This window comes from Odocoileus virginianus, chromosome 15, assembly GCF_023699985.2.
Source record: "Odocoileus virginianus isolate 20LAN1187 ecotype Illinois chromosome 15, Ovbor_1.2, whole genome shotgun sequence".
Lineage (NCBI taxonomy): Eukaryota > Metazoa > Chordata > Mammalia > Artiodactyla > Cervidae > Odocoileus > Odocoileus virginianus.
Window position 1 is genome coordinate 18,349,829 of NC_069688.1, and position 17,460 is coordinate 18,367,288.

Consider the following 17,460-nt stretch of genomic DNA (forward strand, 5'->3'; position numbering starts at 1 on the left):
ATAATCAGATACGGTGTTATCTTCTCATTATAAAAAAAAAACCAAAATGGCAAAAATCATGAAAGCATTTGAAAATGAAAAAAAAAAGTGAATTTTGACGCCCAGAACTATTTGATTATGAAAATGGTAATTACCCTGGTAAAGCCCATTTGCGGTGCTTGTCAGTACTTGATGTGACACAGACCTTGTTCACTGAGGTTTGTACTGAAAACAGTTGGCAGGAATTTTTGTAAGACTGCAGCTGCCTGAGTTGGTGAAAACAGTTGCAACAGCTGTGCAGTGGTATCTCATTGTGGGCTTTTGCATGTCTCTGATGTCACTGATGCTGATCATTTCTGACAGTGCTGATAATCCTTTCGTGTACCTGCTGGCCATCTACACATCTTCTTTGAGAAAAATGTCTGTTCATATCTCCTGCCCATTTTTTAATCAAAGTGTGTTGTTTTTTGCTGTTGAGTTATATGAATTCTTTACATTTTTGGATGTTAAGCCCTCATCAGATAATTTGCAAATCCTTCCTCAGTTATTCAACCAAATACCTTGAAATCTTCCTTGACTCGAGTTTACTTTCAATCCCACACATTTTTTAGTTGAAAAACTTTACAACGTCCCTTCTTTCTTTCAATCATATTCCCACAGAGTTTATCAACAGTGTGGCCCGAATTATCATTTTAAGACTTAATACCAATTCTTGTTACTCTGTGCTCAGAAATCTCCAGTGTCTTTCTGTGTCACTTGGAATAAAGCTCATAAAGGGCTGGAATGCTCTGCCTTATTCCTCAGCCTCATTTCTTGACCTATTGTTGTTGTCTAGTTACTGAGTTACTAAGTTACAACTTAGTTACTAAGATGTATCTGACTCTTTTGTGACCCCATGGGCTGTAGCCCACCAGGCTCCTAAGTCCATGGGATGTCCCAGGCAAGAAGAATTCTGGAGCAGGTTGCCATTCCCTTGTCTTGGGGATCTTCCCCACCCAGGGATCAAACCCACATCTCCTGTGTCTCCTGCATTGACAGGTGGATTCTTTACCACTGAGCTGCCTGGGAAGCCCCCATTATTCACTCAGTTCATTCCATCCCAGTGCTAACAGCTCCTGGCCTTTCCTCAAGCTCTCCTAGAATATCTCCATCTCAGGGTCTCTGAAATTGACTTCTGCCTAGTGTTTCTCTCACAAACATCCAGATGGTTTACTCCTTTATCTCTTGAGGTTTTGCCTTCATGACAACATGGATTTCCCATCCCACAGCCCCTCCTACACACTGCTCTTTTCCATGCTTTATTTTCTTATCACTGTGCTTATCACTACATCCAGAAATATTAATTTGTTTATGCCCTTCCACATTGTATCCTGCTCGAGACTGTAACTCCCAGGAGGACATTTTTTCTGTCTGCATTGCTTATTACTCTGTCTTTTCAACAAGGAAAAGACCAGATGCATAGTAAACCCTCAGTGAACATTCATTGAGTGAATGACTACATTTTGAGGAGAGTTATGCTTAGCGAGATTCATGGGCTCCAGAGAGCTCTGTTTCAAGGAGATGGTAGATGACTTGATGGACATTATCCATGGATGCTCAGTAGATAGATGGACCTGAAAGTCTAGAATTTACATTGGAAATGAGGGAAAGAGTATTACTTGTGTATATAACAATGCAAATCAAAGCCTTAGGAGTAGATGTGATGGCCAAAGGTGACCACTGAGCTTAGGAAAGATGAGTTGATGTTGAAATCAAAGGCTAAACTTAAGCACGTCTCTGCATCCTGCCTTTTCTTCTGATTGCCTTTAATTTCTTGCCCACCCCACAGCTGAAAATAGGTGTAAAATCTTAAAGTGCCAACTACATCAAATCACTGACATATTCTTGACATGGTATGAAAATATTAATCATTCTGAAATGTCTTCATATTTAGACTTATTTTTCTGACAACCAAGCTATAGTCTCCAGTTTAACAGAGATTTGGCAAATATATTTTTGAGAAAAAGTTACTTGTACTTTTGCCCAGTTACAACATTCAACAGTACTCTCCCTTTTACCAAGAGTACAGAAAGCACACCTCATGTTGTCCAAAGCCTTCCCACCTTTTTACACCTAGTGGATTTTTACAAATTGACACTGAATGCATTCAAAACCTGTGTGTAAAATGAGCTGGCTGCAGAGAGAATGAAGGGGCTCTTTTGTGGACTGAAATGTGACCAGAGGAAATCTGCTGCATGACCAGTAACACCTCACAGTGACATGAGGCAGGTTACTAAACATAAGGATCCTGAAATCATGATGACTGAGAAACTAAAATCACTTTTAGGTGGAGTCATTTTAGGAATTTAAAATACTTAAACCAGAGCTCTGGTGTTTTAGTACTTAGCATTGGAAACTAAGAACTCCCAACGTCATGAAGGGAATTACTTTGACCGCATAGCTATCTCACCTACCTTGAATAGATGCATTGATTTAACAACCAAGTATGATAATCAAAACTAATTAAATTTAGAATGAGTGCACACATATTTTAGAATTGAACTGCTTGGCTTATAGCATGGAAAACATTCATATCCCTTGCTTTCAGTATTTCATATTCATTGTCCAACAACAAATAGCAACTGATTCTAGAGAGTAGTGAAGAGTACTTGTTAATCATTCTAATCCAAATTCTTCATTTGAATTGTCTCTAAAGAGATAAAAATACTTTTAAATCTACTGCTTCTCTTTGTTTACATTTTATCAAGAGTAAAATTTTAATCTGGCCAAGTGTATTTCTGTGCAGCGTTGATCAATGTTGAAAAGACTCTCCTCAGTGATAATCATGTTAAGTCCTTCCAGCTCCTGGAGCATTGTATTTTGAAATAAATCTGCATTTGAAATTAATATCTGAAACAAAAGAGCCTACAGTTTCCATACATTAGATATCTTTGATTCTAGTTAAGTTTATTGCACTTTAAAGAGAAGGTTTAGCTACTATCTAATAGTGTGGTGATGTTTCATTTATCTCAAAGAAACTGATTTTTATTTTGTGTGACTCATTTCTCTGTCCCTTTCAGGAGCTGGAGTTTTCGAATCTCTTTGCTGTTCTCCACTGCATTCATTCCTTCTTTGCTGCCAAAGTGGCTTGTTTGGACCCTCTGTTTCTAAGCAGTCAGGCTGCCGCCTCTGCGGCTTCCAGCTCTGGAGTACCAAGCAAAGCCAAGTACATGACCTGAGCCTGAGCTCGGCCTCCCTCTAGTCTTGACTTGTAAACAGGACGACCTTACTCATCGCCACAGACAATGGAGAAGCCATCACATCCCCAAGTTAGCAGTGAAGCCAAGTGGAAATCTGAGTGGAGGAGAAGAAGGTCAGACGGATCCCCAAAGCACTGCCGTTTGGAAGGCCTCGGGGGATCGTCCTAAATGAGCGGGATGACTTGCTCCTCTTTATTGGGTCAGGACCGCTGCGTTGCTTTCATCAAAAGTGAAGACAAACCAATGAATGACGGGAGTGTATAAATAATATAAAAATTGTAAGCTACCTATAAATAAAACACCCATTAAACAGTCACGTCTGTATTTTAGACTATTTTGTATGACAAATACATGAAGGGCCTGATCAGGAACCAGTGCCCTGCTATTGTGTGAGGACGACAGGAGGAGGCAGGGGCCTGAGACCAGCGTGAAGACCCTTGTCCAAGAAGAGAGCACCCCAGCTCACTGGTGTGGATTTCTGCTTATAGCTTCATCCCATGACTTGACATTGGCACCCCGATTTGTGTATGCTGTTATAAATCATTGCTGAGAATTTCAAAAAGATCATTACATTTGACCTACAATAGCCACAATGTGAAATGGAATATTCCTTCCTGGGGTCACTAACACCAAATGTTTTATTCACAGCCAGTGTTCCTTCAAAGATGCCAAAATGTGCTAATTTAGTGAGGAATGAAGGAAACATCCATGAACCTCTTGTTCTTTCCTTCATTTAAGGAGATTTCTATTTTCCCTGTAATTTATTATTAAATTACAATTTAAATTTTCAGTGACCCCAAAACCTCTCATAGAGAAAATATCAATTCATGTGGTGTAAGAAACAGTTTCTTCTTGTATTCCTAACCCCACTTACTAATCTTGATTGGAAATGTCCCCAGGAAGTATTCTCAAATCTATTACTTTTGCTGGGTAGATGACATTGTTCCATTTTAGTTAGAGCATATGAGAGAATAAGGTGAGATATGAAAATAATAGTTAAAACTTCTACCTTATGATGTCATAAAAAGCAGTCATGCAATGCCAAACTATATGAATTATTGTAGGCATCTTGTCCTAGGAATGTGGTATGAACAGGCTGGAAATTTGAAAGCGCCAAAGTGCACACAGCTCAGATCCCAGGTGTTTGTGTAACATTGTCTGTCCTACACCACAGCTGTGCCGAGATCTTCTTTTAAACAACCAGCTCCCTATTAAGAAAAATTTACTTTTTTTATTAGTACACATGTTCCCAACTCAGTCAAACTTGTTGCATACTTCCTGTGAAGATGACCAAGTATATAATAAGGTGGACTGATTTTAAAAAGAAGGAAAAAAAATCTCTCAGGAAGGAAACATTATTTGTAAAAAGGACACATGAACATTATAATTAAAAATGAACATTAAGCTATTTCCATAATCATTATAAATTATTAATTCACTCTGTATCTAAACAACTCTTAAGCACACTAAATTAAAAAGAAGTGACGGTTCAGGATTGTAGCTGAGCAAGTGCTAAGTTTGATCTAGGAGTCCTTTTAAAAAGAACTGGGGCAAACTGGACAAAATGCAGTTTTAACATAATTTATTTTGACCATCTAACTAAATACATTTTCATAATGGGAATATGGTGGTTCAGGAGGTAAAGAATCTGCCTGCAATGTTCCATCCCTGGATCAGGAAGATCCCCCGGAGAAGGGAATGGCAACCAGCATTTTTGCTGGGAGAGTTCCATGGACAGAGGAGCCTGGCAGGCTATAGCCCAGAGGGTTGCAAAAGAGTCAGATGTAACTGAGCACCTAACATAGCATAATGGGGGATATGATTATGGCATTATGGCTCACTGTTTTTTGATCAAAGACGACAGTCATTCTAAAATCAGAAGCCACCAAAGACAGACTTCAGGAGGGCTCCAGCCCAAGGGGTCGGGGTGTGGAGGGATGGGCACCTGCGTCAGGACCTGAGCAGAGCAGCCAGCTCACCACAGAACCTCTGGCACCACCTTGAGCATGTGTCAGCCTGCCCCACATTGGGGTGACATCCGTGTGTCCATAATGTGATGATCAATCGGGCCTCAGGCCATAGGAAATGGGTTACTCAACCTAAAGAAAGAGAAAGTTTTGAAGCTTTCTACAAGTATAACATAATCATTTAAAAATGTCAGATTTTGTAAAAACTCCATTCAAAAAAATACAAAAAGAGCCATTTAATTAAATACCCTTTTTTGTCTGTCATAAAGCTCTTCGAGGCTGTGCTGATGTGTGTGTAAAGAAAAAGGGGCACAATGAGATATGTGTGGTTTTATGTCTCCTTGTAGAACATGCACACACACACACACGTGTATATATAATAAAATGCTAATCAAAAATTCTATAGAAGAATATATTTCAAATAAATTTATTAATATACTTTAAGTTTACATTGTAAATTGTAGGCTAAATTAAAATTTATGATAATATCATGTTGAGTTTATTTTTGATACTACTGAAAAACAAAACCCCCAGGTCTAAATTGCTAATTAACATGACTGGCAGAGAAGCCACCTATTACAAAAATATTACTTTGATTTTCCTCAGTTAGCAAATAACATTTGACATATACATATTTTTTCACTGTGCAATGACTAGACACTGAAATTTGTTATAACTTGGACTACTTGAATGAGAAAGCCTAGAAAGAAAAAAAAAATATTCAGATTAATCTCTAATTCTCATGTAATTTAGGTTTAGATGCATGAGATTTCCTCCCTAAATCCTAGTTTGTACTAGAGCCATTTTAACAGCAGAATGCTTAATTATGTGTTAATCTCTCCAGTGCCTTGGTATATGTGTGTATGTGTGTGTGTACATACACATTATACATATATATACATATATGTATAATATGTGTGTATATAAATACAGGCTAAAGTTCTTGATGGTGTACATTGTATAAGCTCAAAGGGAACATTCCATTATACATACTTGGGTCAGAGAAAGGAGTTCAAATATCATTTGACATCTTTGCTAGCTACTATAGCAATGTATATTGCCTGATAAAGAATCACAGTTCATTTAAGCTGAAGTATATTAAAGCAGGGACATTTGTAATTTGTTATATTGCAACAAGTATTTATTTCAAAGCTACTTTAATAGATAATGTAAGTGTAATGTGTACCCCAACATTTACCATCTGACACTATTTTTAAGGGAAAATAATAAGCGTGTCATTTCTTGCCCATTTTTCAGGCATGCACCAACTTAGAGTTTTAAAGCCTTTGATCACAAAACACATTCAGCAAGAAGAAACAAGTCCTTGAAAATAAATGCCAACCTCATATTCACTATGTCAGCAGAGAGACTTTCCTTTGGGAACATTAAAGTTAGAGGTTTCCCTCATTTTCAAAAACAAAAATTGTCATAAACTTTGTTTACATGGAATGCTGGGTTTGAGAAATGCTTGATTTATTACTGTGAAAAAGTATTCAGCCTAACACAGATGTAGAATTACTGCTAGAAATCAGCAATGTGGAGAAGCTTTAAAAGCACAAGGAAGATCTTGTGCATAACTCTTTAAGGTAAGTGTTAATGTTCTATAATATTAACACACGCTTAACACTGCTGTCCTGATGACTCTCCATAAGGAATTACTTTATTCATTCCTCTAAAACTCTTGTTTATGATTTATTCTTATTGCCTAATACTTTAAAATTATAATTCACTTCTTTGCACATTTGAAGTTGCTTTTAAAGATAAATAGAATACTATAAATGTTATATATTTTATACATATTAAAATGCAATGAAAATACCAGAAGTATGAAATGTAAATATATTTATTTCATTTTTAATTGTTTTGGTGGATGTTTGTAAAATGTAAATTAATATCTGTGACAACAGCTTGTCACTTTGTTCTTTAAGTTCCTTAATGTACTACTAATAAAACTGTACCTTTTTTAATGATGCATACAGGAAAATAAAAACAGATACTTTTTACTACATCTGTGTTTTCACTTCCTGGGTTTGAGTTCACAGATGTTTAGAGCATGTCCTCAGAAGACTTGGCTGCCATGAAGAGGGCCAGGGGTGAGCTGCTTACCTTGGGTGCATAACCCTAAGGACACAATTTCTGGCCCACCAGTATGAAATGGAGCAGAACCCTATGGTCCTTCCCTCCAAGTCTTTTGCCTGCCTTTCGTCTGTGGAAAAACTTTAGCCAAAAAATAAGTTTAATCAGAGAGTGAGAACATGCAGAAACCAAGGAAAACAGTCAAAGGAGATCAAATAATAATAACATAGTCACTAAGCACAGTCAAGGACCTTTTTTTAGTTCCTTCTCAAGGGTTACAGCGGAGACGGCAGTGGCGCCCACTCCAGTGCTCTTGCCTGGAGAATCCCAGGGACGGGGGAGCCTGGTGGGCTGCCGTCCATGGAATCGCACAGTCAGACACGGCTGAAGCAACTTAGTAGCAGCAGCAGCAGCAGCAGCAAGGGTTATAGATCATATTCTGAGCCATATCCTATGATATGCTGCTGTCTTACAGATACTGAAACCCCCACCAAGTGGAAGAAGTTAACTGCATGATGACCAGACTGACATAAGCTGTTACAATTTCAAGAAATGGCCTCAGGGAAATGGAAACCAACTGACCCTGGAACTGAAGATTAACTGTACCTAAAGCAATCAAGATGATGTTGGTCAGACCACTGATGGCCAATTTTAAGATAACTGTCAGAGCTGACTGCTGTCTCTGCGTGTTGCCTTCTCCCTCCGTCTATGAAACCCCTGTGCCCGATTGTCAGGGGTGAGAGGGGAGGAGTTGGCCTTTGGACAGAAAACAGTCCCCGCCCATTGTCAGCATCCAAAATAAAGCAAACTTTCCTTTCCACCAACCTGTACTGTTTATTGGCTTTTGAGCAGCTTTTAGTAACAAGTATTAATATTTATGAAGATTAGTTATCTGGCCCCTAAAGGCCCTAGAGATGAAATAAAGATGATATTTGTCCAATTATTTAAGCAACCGGAATTACTGAAAACAATACCTGAGTTGTGAATGGCTTCACCATCAGAGTTATGGCTTCACAACGGTCCATTAAGAGCTGAATCTATACAGAGAAGACAGGTCTGACAGGTCATCACTCTCTGGCCATTCATAACTGAGAAGCAGCTCATTTCTGTGTCATAAGAGACTCCAGTTTTCTTTCAAGTAATTACAGTGCCAAAGAGTGAACAATTGTAGAAATAGTTTTGAAACAATTATGATATCTATGTTATTTTAGTTTCTTAATGATTATCTATTTGCTCTCATTTTTATCTTTTTTTGAAAAAAAAAAATCTGAGGGAAAATTAGTACTTGTTCATCATAAATAATTAAACGAATCAAAAAGAACACAAAAACTCCAAATAGATACCATGTTAAGTCTCACCACCACCAAAAACAAGCACAATTCCTCTTAGATGGAATTTATACCTATATCTGATCCAAGAAGACCCCAGATACTGTGGAGCAACTGAGCCTGAGCATCACAACTACTGAGCCTGTGCTCTAGAGCCAGGAAGCCACAACTACGGATGCCTGAGTGCCCTAGAGCCCATGCTCCACAACAAGAGATGCCAACATAGTGAGAAGTCTGCACATCAAAGCTAGAGAGTAGCCTGCGCAGCAGTAAAGACACAGTATCGTCAAAAATAAATAAAATTATTATTTAAAAAAAAAATCTGAATTTTTTTGACACATTCACAGCACTTGGCCACCTTTACTGCTCTGGCTGAAATTACCATCCCTCTCAAGCTTTAGTTTCTACAAAGGTCGTGACCGTGGCTACACTGCTTAGCTGTGTATCTTCACCACTGAGCTGAACCTGGAACACAGAAGGGGCTTAATGAAAAGGGTTACTGATAAATGATTTCAATAAAAATACTAATTAAAAGTGAAGCTTCATTCATAATTAAGGGGAATAAAGAATTAATGATTGAAGAATTGATGCTTTTGAGCTGTGGTGTTGGAGAAGACTCTTGAGAGTCCCTTGGACTGCAAGGATATCAAATAAGTCAATCTAAAGGGAAATCAGTCCTGAATATTCATTGGAAGGACTGATGCTAAAGCTGAAACTCCAATACTTTGGCCACCTGATGTGAAGAACTGACCCACTGGAAAAGACCCTGATGCTGGGAAAGATTGAAGGCAAGAGGAAAAGGGGGCGACAGAGGATGAGATGGTTGGATGGCATCACTGACATGATGGGCATGAGTTTAAGCAAGCTCTGGGAGTTGGTGATGGACAGGGAAGCCTGGTGTGCTACAGTCCATGGGGTCTCAAAGAGTCAGACACAACTAAACTGAACTGAACTGTACTGAAAATGAATGACATTACAAATTTAGTGATCCAATATACATGGCAGGGCCCGATTCAAGGACCACCTGTCGTAATTCCTATCAGTCACCACATTCAGGCTCCCATCACCTCCTATGAGAAAACGTATCTCCTTCCTGTTTGGTCTCTGGGCTGGGAGCTTGACCCATTTTAAAAATCCACTGTGATTCAGCCATGGGGTCCCTTAAGAAACAGAGATCTGACTGTGTCACCTACTCCATACTTAACAAAAATTTTCTGCAACTTTACTGGGAATTTCAATCTGTTAATATGGCACAGAGGATAGCGTATGCCCTGGATCCTCCCATTTCCTCACTTCTTCCACGTACAGTGTGGATCATACCGAACTGTAGCAGAAGCCAAACAGTGTCACATCTGTTTATACAGGGCTTTAACTTAATCTTCTTCACCTGGGTGCTCTACCCACCCCCCCAAACCTCTTCCTTTTTTAGAATTAATTCTGCTCTTGCAAATGGCAAGGAGTCTCTTCTGACTTTTCTAAGCTGAAACTCCAGCCAAATCTCCTTTGTGTGCCCTGTTTTTGTGTTTCCAGAATAGTGTCTGCAATGTCTCAGAAGATTGTAGAATATAGTTGTCATTCCATTTATCGATACCCACAGAGATGACAAATGCTTGAATACTGGGGCTACTTCCTATTCATCAGCATATCTTCTGTGTAAGAACAATGCTTAATGTATAATAGTAATTTAATGCATGCTTTATGCTAATTAAAAATTAAGAATGAAATGTTGGAATGAGGACATAGGATCCTTTATATCACTTTTTCCAATATAACCTCCTTCATATGAATAGTTGCCCCCCTACACAAATTTTATAAAAGTTGCTTATGACAAGCTGTTATTTGTAACCCTTCTGCGTTATAAAATTTTGATAAATGTGAGCAATAAGAAATAATTTATTCATTTCATTGAGGATAGATGCTATCAAAACATCATTCAAGTATGATTCAATTCTAAGTATAAAAAACACAAAGAAGGGATTCTCAGCAACACTTTTTTAATATGTGAAGCTCAACAAACACCTTTTATCAAGGAAAAGAAATACTTAACGCCATGATAGCACCTGAAACAAGTGTGAAGACTCTTTGAAGTTGCTCTCATTGAATGGCACACTCAAATATACTTCAAACTCATGTATGCGCTCAACTCCAGCAACCCGATCTGATCTCTGAGAAACAGATAAAAGCAACTGCCATTAACAAGCTTTGTTCAGTGTTTCATATTTACCAGAATATTTATGAGATCTAAAAGGTTTATAAGGAAATAGAACATCTTAAAAGCCGACAGAAGCAAGAGGTCTGCTCTGCCTTATTAATTTTACAGATGTTTCCTTGTTTCTGTGAAGCAATATTTAGATGAAGTGCACTTCTGTGCAGCTTCTGGGCAGAAGGCTGTGGTTTTCAAGATTCTCAAGAAAATAGCCAGAGAAAGCAGTTTTGGGGTGATATTTGCCACCTGCATGTGTGAACTCAGGCACTTTTTTCGTCATCTCCTTCTCTAAGCACAAGGGCGTCCACAGCAGAGAACATTGGTATGAATTAAGTAGGCTAGCTTTTATTTGTGAAAGGGTACATTTTTTATGTACGCTTCATTTTAATGACTGTGTGACTAATTGAGCTCACAGCTGTACTTGCTCAGACATTAATATTTTCAGCAGATGGTATGTTCCAATCTAAATTTTTGGAATTCCTAATGTTATTATGGCAACATTTAAGTGAAAGATTTTGAGAATTACTGTTTAATTCTGTGGGTGTGAGTTATTATGAGTTTGTGTAGAATTATTGCTTCTTTTAGTTTAATTTCTATAATTTAGATTCAGTTCATGTCTTTTCTGATGAAGATAGCTTAATCATTAGTATGTTCTAATTTTCTCCCCATCTGAAATATTAATATGTAAGATCTCCAAATTCTACTGCTCACTTTCTCAGCCTGACCAAGTCAAACCTATTTTGATTCCTTAGTTTATGCCTAATATGAATCAGAAACCATTTTTAAAATTTTATCTATTTAAATTTCTGGCTCTACTGAGTCTTCATTGCTGTGCAAGCTTTTCTTTAGTTGTTGCACCTGGAGCTACTCTCTAGTTGCGGTACATGGACTCCTCACTGCAGTGCCTTCTCTTGTTGTGAAGCACAGGCTCTCGGGCACACAGCCTTCAGCAGTTGCAGCTCCCGGGGTTAGTTGCTCTGTCTCAGGCATATGGGATATTACCAGATCAGGGATCAAACCCATGTCTCCTGCATTGGCAGGCAGATTTTTTTTCTATCACTGAGCCACCAGGAAAGCTCCCATTTTTTAAATTTTGATGACATGAAGAGTGGAGATGATTCTTTAGAATTATTATAAGGAAACATGTATCAATCACATGTAAATAAAAAAGGTTAATCAGCTATGCTTTCTTTACCCATAAGTGAAGTTTTAACTTATTTTCTAAAAACTATGTCTACATTCTACTTATTTTTATTTTCGTTCTAATCATCAGTTCAGTTCAGTCACTCAGCCATGTCCAACTCTTTGTGACCCTATGGACTGCAGCACGCCAAGCCTCCCTGTCCATCACCAACTCCCCAAGCTCGTGTCCAATGAGTCATTGATGCCATCCAACCATCCCAGCCTCTGTCATCCCCTTCTCCTCCCACCTTCAATCTTTCCCAGCATCAGAGTCGTTTCCAGTGAGTTGCCTTTTTGCATCAGGTGGCCAAAGTATTGGAGTTTCAGCTTCAGCATCAGTCCTTCCAATGAATATTCAGGACTGATTTCCTTTAGGATTGACTGGTGTGATCTCCTTGTAGTCCAAGGGACTCTCAAGAGTCTTCTCCAACACCACAACTCAAAAACATCAATTCTTCGCCACTCGGCTTTCTTTATAGCCCAGCTCTCACATCCATACATGACTACCGGTAAAACCATAACATTGACCAAACAGACCTTTGTTGGCAAAGTCATGTCTCTGCTTTTTAATATGCTTTCTAGATTGATCATCATTTTTCTTCCAAGGAGCAAGTGTCTTCTTATTTCACGGCTGTAGTCACCATCTGCAGTGATTTTGGGCCAAAGAAAATAAAGTTTGTCACTGTTTCCATTGTTTCCCCATCTATTTGCCATGAAGTGACAGGACCAGATGCCATGATCTTCATTTTTTGAATGTTGAATTTCTAATCATAGGCCTAATCGATTACATTACACTGTCAGTGACCCCAAAGATCTTTTCCTTTCTTCATATAAGTGTATGCACTCATTTTTAACATTCCATGATTTTGCTATGAGCTTTCCAGTTATTAATATGAAGAGCTATTATTGATCAACAGTGTCTACAAGATCATTTTTTCAATTGCTCATAAAATTATCAACTGTTTCTGGTAATGAGGTCAGAAAAAATACCCTGTTCTATTTTTTCTATAAAAGACACAGATAAACTAACAAGCAAATAAAAATACTCCTAGAAACAGCCTTTTTATTAAATGCAGAGATAAGTTTGTTCAGAGTAGATAAAATAAATATATTGAAGATGGCAGAAAAGGACAATGAAAAGCCCAAAGTTACCGTTGTAAGCTATTTTTCCTTCACTCACAAGAAGCTGTCTCACAAAAAACCAATTATGAAAAACATTTAACATGCAACTAAAATTTTGTTATTTTAACATTTATATATAAAGATATATAGGGACATCCCTGGCTCAGAGGGTAAAGAATCTGCCTGCGATGTGTGAAACCCAGGTCAAATCCCTGGGTCAGGAAGATGCCCTGGAGAGGGAAATGCAACCCACTCTAGTATTTTTGCCTGGAAAATTCCATGGACAGAGGAGCCTGAAGGGCTATAGTTCATGGGGTTGCAAAGACTTGGATACAACTGAGCATCTAACAATTTCACTTTCATAAAGATATATAAAATAAAATTTTAAAGTTTTCCATATAAATTAACTTTGCATTGAAATGGAATATGTTGTCTAAATTTATGTTTAAAAATATCGATGAAGTTTTCTAAAATAAATCAAAATAAAAAATCATATTTGATATTATTGGGGGTGATTTTAATATAAGAATTGGAAAAGTTTTTGACATAAACTTTCAATATTCCATCTTTAACTCCAAACACACATCAGACTTTTGAAGCAGTCAATTCTGTTGCCCTAAAATTGTCTTCTTTTTGTTCAGTAACTAAGTTGTGTCCGGTTCTTTGCGATCCCATTGACTGAAGCACACCAGGCTCTTCTGTCCATGGGATTTTTCAGACAAAAATACTGGAATGGATTGCCTATTCCTTCTCCAGAGGATCTTCCCAAACCAGGGATCGAGCCTGCGTCTCCTGCCTTGCAAGCAAATTCTTTACCACTGAGCTGGGCATGCCACATGGATGGGCACTTTTGTCATGTATGAAGCTCATTGAATTGAGCATAAACTCACCCCTCACAGACAGATACACAGTTCACAGAACTTATTTTGCAAGCTTTGTGATAAACTTAACAGCTATATCCAGTGATATTACTTATTTTTATTTTGCTATAAACCATATGGAACATTTTTATAAATTTTTCATTGTCTCTGTTTATTATATATACAGCAACCTAACTCCTAACTTACTACCATATAAATGCTGGTGTGCAGACTTTATAATGGCAAGCAATAAACAGCATTGCTAATAAAATAGTTGATATTTTAACAATTGTGTAAATTTATGTTAGTTAAGCAATTGTTAGCTTGATTTCACACATATATTTGCTTTTAAGTATTATGAAGGTCATTTTTTAAACAATAGATTTATTTGGTATAATTTAAAACTACAGAAATCACCGTCCTGAAATGTATAATACACTGGCTTTTTAAATTTACACACAGAGTTGTGTAACCACAACCACTCTCGAATTCCAAAATATTTTCATCACCACAGAAAGAAACTCTAAACCATTAATATCCCTACCAAATTACCCATTTCCCAAAACTCTGATGACTACTTGTAGTTTAGTCACTAAGCTCTGTCTGACTCTGTGATCCCATGGACTGCAGCACGCCTGGCTTCCCTGTCCTTCACCATCTCCTGGAGCTTGCTCAAACTCATGCCCATTGAGTCGGTGATACCATCTAACCATCTTATTCTCTGTTGCCCCCTTCTCCTCTTGCTTCAATCTTTCCCAACACCCGGGTCAACTACTTACCAACTTATTAATAGAATCAGACAATACGTGATTTCCTTTGTCTGGCTTCTTTCAGATAGAAAAACATGAAAAGGCTGTTGCAATTCAAGTATGCCATGGCATTGGGAACAAGACAAGGTTAAATCCCACAAACCTTGAGGTCTTCACATGATGCATTTTTCTTTCTTAATCAATACTCTTGGGTGCTTCTGTGCAAGATTTTGGTTAATTTCTAGTGTTCTGAATAAGTGTGTTTTGACCATTTTTCTAGTATTCTCTTTTATTCATGGAGAACTGGCTCATCAGAGGTATATGCTCTGAGTTCTAGATGAGTTTCCTCCTGTCCTGAAGTTTTATTTTCCAGGGAAAGCAAAGAGAAGTAGAAAGAATGGTAGGCTCAAAGTTTAGAAAGAGGAGGGCATCTTTTCTCCTTCAGAAAAATAAAAATAATCAAGGAATGAATAGGGAATTTTTAATGGAGTTTTTGTCCTGTAAAGTTTTTGAAAATATACTTTGAATTATTTCATTGATTCCAAATCATGTCCATGCTTTCAGTTTAGACTTTGTTTTACTGATTCCTAGTTGATAGAACATGATTGTCACCTTCTATATAAAAGAAGTGACCAGAGTCAGTCCCCAAAGACCAGTGCCTTCTTTCTAACTTCTCAATGTCTTTCTCCTCTTCCCCCTAAGCTTCTGTTGGGTCCTCTCTGACCCACGCTCATCTTTTTCCTTCTCTAATAATTTTTATTTTGACTTCTTGGCGTGTTTTTTCTATGTCGGCAAAGACTGTCCCTTTGAACACTGATTACTCCTTTTGGAAAGTGAACTAAGCTTTTTTCTTTCCTCCTGAGTATCCACCTTTTGCTGTGCTATTGCTCAGTCCTGTCTGACTCTTTCCAACCCCATGGACTGTAGCCCACCAGGCTCCTCTGCTTATGGGGATTTTCCAGGCAAGGATACCGGAGTGTGGGTTGCCCTGCACTCTTCCAGGGGATCTTCCCAACCGGATCGAACCCAGGTCTCATGCATTGCAGGAGGATTCTTTACCATCTGAGCCACCAGGGAAGCCCAACCCTTTAGGTTGGTGAATATGTTAATATTATGATCACTCATTAAGTGCCTGTTGAGTGCTAGAGAATTTCCACAGTGCAGATTTAGCTCAGTGCTATATAAATATTCAATAAGCATTAATTCCTGAACATATGCTAAATATTCTAATATATAGAAGCATTTGCTTGTTCAATCACAATTAATCATTTTCTGGCACCTATGATAGACACACTTAATATAAACAGACATAAAATTTCTCCTGAAATGACTTAGCAATTCAGCATGGCAGGTAAAAAGAAAAATGTAAAACTCAACTAGCAGCACAAATATTTTCACTTTGATGATCTCCAGTTCATTGTTTATTGTTTTGTTTTATGCCTAATGCTTTTGGTGTCATGTCTAAGAGCATCTCACTATGCCTGAGGACCTCAAGATTTTTTCCTATGTTTTATGTTTATACCTGGGAACAAGTTAGACTTAATTTTTGTATAAAGTGTAAGGATTAAGTTGCATTTGACTTTTTAATTAAATATATGCAAGTAAATTGGAGTTTTGTTTATTATATATTGGAATTTTATTTATTATGTATTAGAGATAGTATGGACTTCCATGGTAGCTCAGCTGGTAAAGAATCTGCCTGCAGTGCAGGAGGCCCCAGTTTGATTCCTTGGTCATGAAGATCCCCTGAAGAAGGGATAGGCTACCCACTCTAGTATCCTTGGGCTTCCCTGATAGCTCAACTGGTAAAGAATTCACCTGCAATGCGGGAGACCTGGGTTCAATCTCTGGGTTGGAAAGATCTGATATATATTAGAGATTTTTTATATAGACATGCATGTATTCAGATATTGTATCCAATTGCTCAAGCACCATTTGTTTAGAAGACTATCTTTCTTTTACTGAATTGCTTTTATATCTTTGCCAATAATTAGAAAATGGGCAAAAGATATGAACAGACATAGGAGCAAATAAGTGCATGAAAATATGTTCAGCATCACCAGCAAGAGGAAATACAAACTGAGACCACAAGGAGATATCTCTCCAAGTATATCGTAACAGCTATAGAAAATATATTGGTGATCATATCTTGACGAAGATGTAGAGGAATTGAATCTCCCTTACATTAGTTATGGGAATAGAAAGTTTTAAAGCCACATGAGAAAACAGTTTGGCAGTTTCTTTAAAATAAATAAATAAGCATGAGCTCACCACTCCACCCAGCAATTGACCCTCTAGACATTTATCCCCCAGGAATTTTTCTTTTATTTTTTTGGCCTGGCCGTGGGGCATGCAGGATTTCAGTTTCCCAACCAGGGATCAAACCTACATCCCCTGCAGTGGAAGCTCAGAATCTTTACTGGACCACCCAGGAAGCCCCATCCCCCAGGACTTTAAACTATGTTCACACTAAGACCTTGCAGTGTGTTCAGAGCAGCTCCCCTAGCAGTGCCCCAAACTGAAAACAAACACAATGCTCATCAATGGGTGAACGGTCAAGTATTCACCATTGGGACACCACTCAGCCGTGAAAAAGGACTAGACCGCTGACACACGACAGCGAGGGTGAATGTCAAAGTGCTGCGGGAAATGAAAGAAGCAGGTTTCAGTTCCCCTTACACAGCACTAGGAAAACAGGAACTTCCAACAAGCAGCTTGGGGTGGAGGTAAGCAGAGGGTGACAGGAGTGAGG

At 38.2% G+C, this 17,460-nt stretch overlaps 1 protein-coding gene across 6 annotated transcripts in view; it reads left to right on the forward strand.

Moving 5' to 3' along the window:
- SNTG1 (syntrophin gamma 1) overlaps positions 1-7,193 on the forward strand; it is a 391,921-nt gene extending 384,728 nt beyond the window's left edge. For all 6 annotated transcript variants that reach the window (XM_070477087.1, XM_070477085.1, XM_070477089.1 and 3 more), the window contains one exon: positions 3,039-7,193. In XM_070477087.1, coding sequence (XP_070333188.1) covers positions 3,039-3,197 — 159 coding nt within the window. In that variant the 3' untranslated portion in view covers positions 3,198-7,193. The remainder of the gene's footprint in view (positions 1-3,038) is intronic.
- The last annotated feature ends 10,267 nt before the right edge of the window (positions 7,194-17,460 follow it).